Here is a 2,768-nt window from a genome sequence, read left to right on the forward strand (position 1 = left end):
TGCTGTAAATCTTATAGATTTATTTTCTGTATTTAAACACTTGGTGCAACTGTAGCATGTCCAAATCGGTGAGCCAGACTCTGTAAACTGTAAATATAAAGCAATTAATGTGTTGATGAACAAACTATATATAATACATTTCGTTTATATTATTTTCCAATGAAGGTGTGTGGATCATATGTTACTTTTTATATTTATTTTTAAGAAAAGGAAAACTGAGTTTTTTTTATTCTTTTGATTTCTCACGTGGCAGTATTCAACCAACAGCTGTGGGAAAATTAGCTAGCTGTGGTAGCGAGCACACTTTGACCTTACTTGTTAAATCATACGCCCTTTAACTGTCATTGCTAAAGTAAGTGGGTAACATGTTGGTATGATTATATTGACATACATCATATCGTTTGTTTTTGTTTGCACGTCTTTTTTTCTGTAATTTGTTTTTGTGGTATATTGTTCCGTCTATGATTATTGGTACTTCATTCTATGTAATCTATTATATGTAATATCAACTATTCAAGCTTTAACTGTAAGTAAATATACCATGGTGTTTTCTTCTAATAAACATGTTACTTTAGCTTGATATTCACGACAAGCTCACCTTGTTGATGAATAATATTGTAAGCATGCTTATAAAGGGAGAAGATAAATTTCTCTCGAGTCTTAATGATTCATGCAGAGTAGGTCTTAACAGATTTTGTCTGTTTGATTTGACTTTAAATTTTCTTCTTTGAAAATTGTAGATATTTTGTATTCAAAACTATTGGAGTATGATATGTCGTTTTCCAGAAATATCTATAATACATATAAAAATTGATGTTATCCATTAATACTATGTCTTGTACTTTCATGTGCTTGAAAGTATTCATAAGTTTTCCGTAGTTTAAATTCTATTTATCTCAAACGACAAGGACAAAGATAAATGACAATATATATGAAAAGAAAAAATTGAGTGTACTTTGAGAAATTTTTAAATCTTCAGAAATACATACATGTCAGATTCATTGCAAGCTTGAATAGACGAGATATATTGACACTTTAACATCTGTAATTAAACATGAAAATAAACAACCTCTTCTATATTGGTGAGGGTTGGATAAACGCAGAATATGTTTACCTTTTACAAACTAATGGACATCCGAATTGTAGGAGATGATCTGCTTGGATGAGTGTGTGGCACTCAGTTTCACATTGTTGTTCGGTGGCATCTGTACCTAATGTTCCTACAATCCCATCTACCAATGTTTTCAGTTCACCAGTTTGGAATAAAGTATCTAAAATATATAAATAAATTCTGTAACAACTTTCATTAGACTTATGTTTTCAAATCATCGGTTTCGAATAGAGTATCTGGAAACAAGTTTATCAAAACCATAATCAATAATATCTAATACTAATATTATACTATTATATATATAACTGATGTTGAATCGTGAATCATAATTTGAATACAAATAAATTTTACTGTGAATGTAATTTTCAAATCTTTGGTGGTAGAAATTTCTACCTTTTACTCTGAGTTATCAGTTTTCACAAGATATTTCGGTATGTTAAACTGCTTGCAGTTAAAAAATATTCACCTGTTATAACGGGTTTTATAATTTTGAATAAAATATGTTTGTTAAAAAGAATTCACAGCGCGGTCAGCACTCACCAAAAACAAGTCTTTTCTGTGGCATAGAAAATACAACTGGTAGCACCAATAATAGAGCAAAAGCAAGTTTCATCTTGAAGTTGTTGTTTTTTTCTGAAAGTAAATCGCAATAGCTTATTTAAAGAGATGTTTTTCTTAAAATCTTACAAAATACATTGTATAATCTATTTTATTGTCTAAATCGTCTATATGGAACTACATCTGATGAATTAATATGTCATTTTTCATACGTCAAAACGTTTCATTGGGAATTTAAAGGCAATCGATTATTGTTCTTACAAACACTGCTGAATGGAAATAATTTATGAATGACACGTATAACGGTATCTAGACATTTACTTGGGGCAAAATATTTTTAATATCGAGATATCCAGGTTCAATAAAAAAAATATGCATACAGAATTCATGTATGTTTTAGCTTTACATAATAACCTCTCAAAAGACTGAATGTAGTTAAAGATGATATAAACCACTCTTATTTTAGCGAATTTAAATGCATACCAAGCTAACAATTTAGATAATGTCTTACCTGCTTGCAATGAAATGCGTTAGAGACAGTTTGTAAGCATTTTTGTCTTATATAGTCTCAAATGACCTCTTATCACCCATAACCTTAATTGCCCTTATAACAACTATCACGTTTGACCTTAAATTAAGACAAATGTCAACCATACGAGATTTCAACGTTAATGCCTTACTCATTTATATTAGTTTGGTTCGTGTTTGCCTTTCTATCCAATAATGAAATATACCTGTTATTATCTTAGAACCCCCTGAAGGAAAAAAAAACCTAGAGGAAACGTTTTATTTTAATTTAGCATCTGATGTAGGTAAATCCAAAAAAGCGCGTAGAAACTTATAAACCATTTCAGACATGAACATGATCCTATTAGGACATAGGTATTGTATGACGTTCAAACAAATGATGATAGCATATATAAAAAAAAAAGGATGTGGTATGATTGCCAATGAGACAACTATCCACAAAAGAACAAAATGACACAAACATTAACAACTATAGGTCACCGTCAACTTCATCATTTTGAAGCCATAGTTTAATGTTTATTATGTAAGCAGCAAATCTTTTAATTATTAACTTGTTTTTAAGAACGAAAAG

General features: G+C 29.8%; 1 protein-coding gene across 1 annotated transcript; it reads right to left on the reverse strand.

Annotated features, from left to right (window-relative positions):
• LOC134706338 (uncharacterized) lies at nt 1–1,753 on the reverse strand. The gene is made up of 3 exons (XM_063565197.1): nt 1,652–1,753; nt 1,115–1,271; nt 1–87 (listed from the first exon to the last, which is right to left on the reverse strand). The coding sequence occupies exons 1-3, from the start codon at nt 1,722–1,724 to the stop codon at nt 33–35; spliced, it is 285 nt and encodes a 94-aa protein (XP_063421267.1). The 5' UTR covers nt 1,725–1,753; the 3' UTR covers nt 1–32.
• Between the last annotated feature and the right edge of the window lie 1,015 nt (nt 1,754–2,768).

Source organism: Mytilus trossulus, chromosome 2, assembly GCF_036588685.1.
Source record: "Mytilus trossulus isolate FHL-02 chromosome 2, PNRI_Mtr1.1.1.hap1, whole genome shotgun sequence".
NCBI classification, from domain to species: Eukaryota; Metazoa; Mollusca; class Bivalvia; order Mytilida; family Mytilidae; genus Mytilus; species Mytilus trossulus.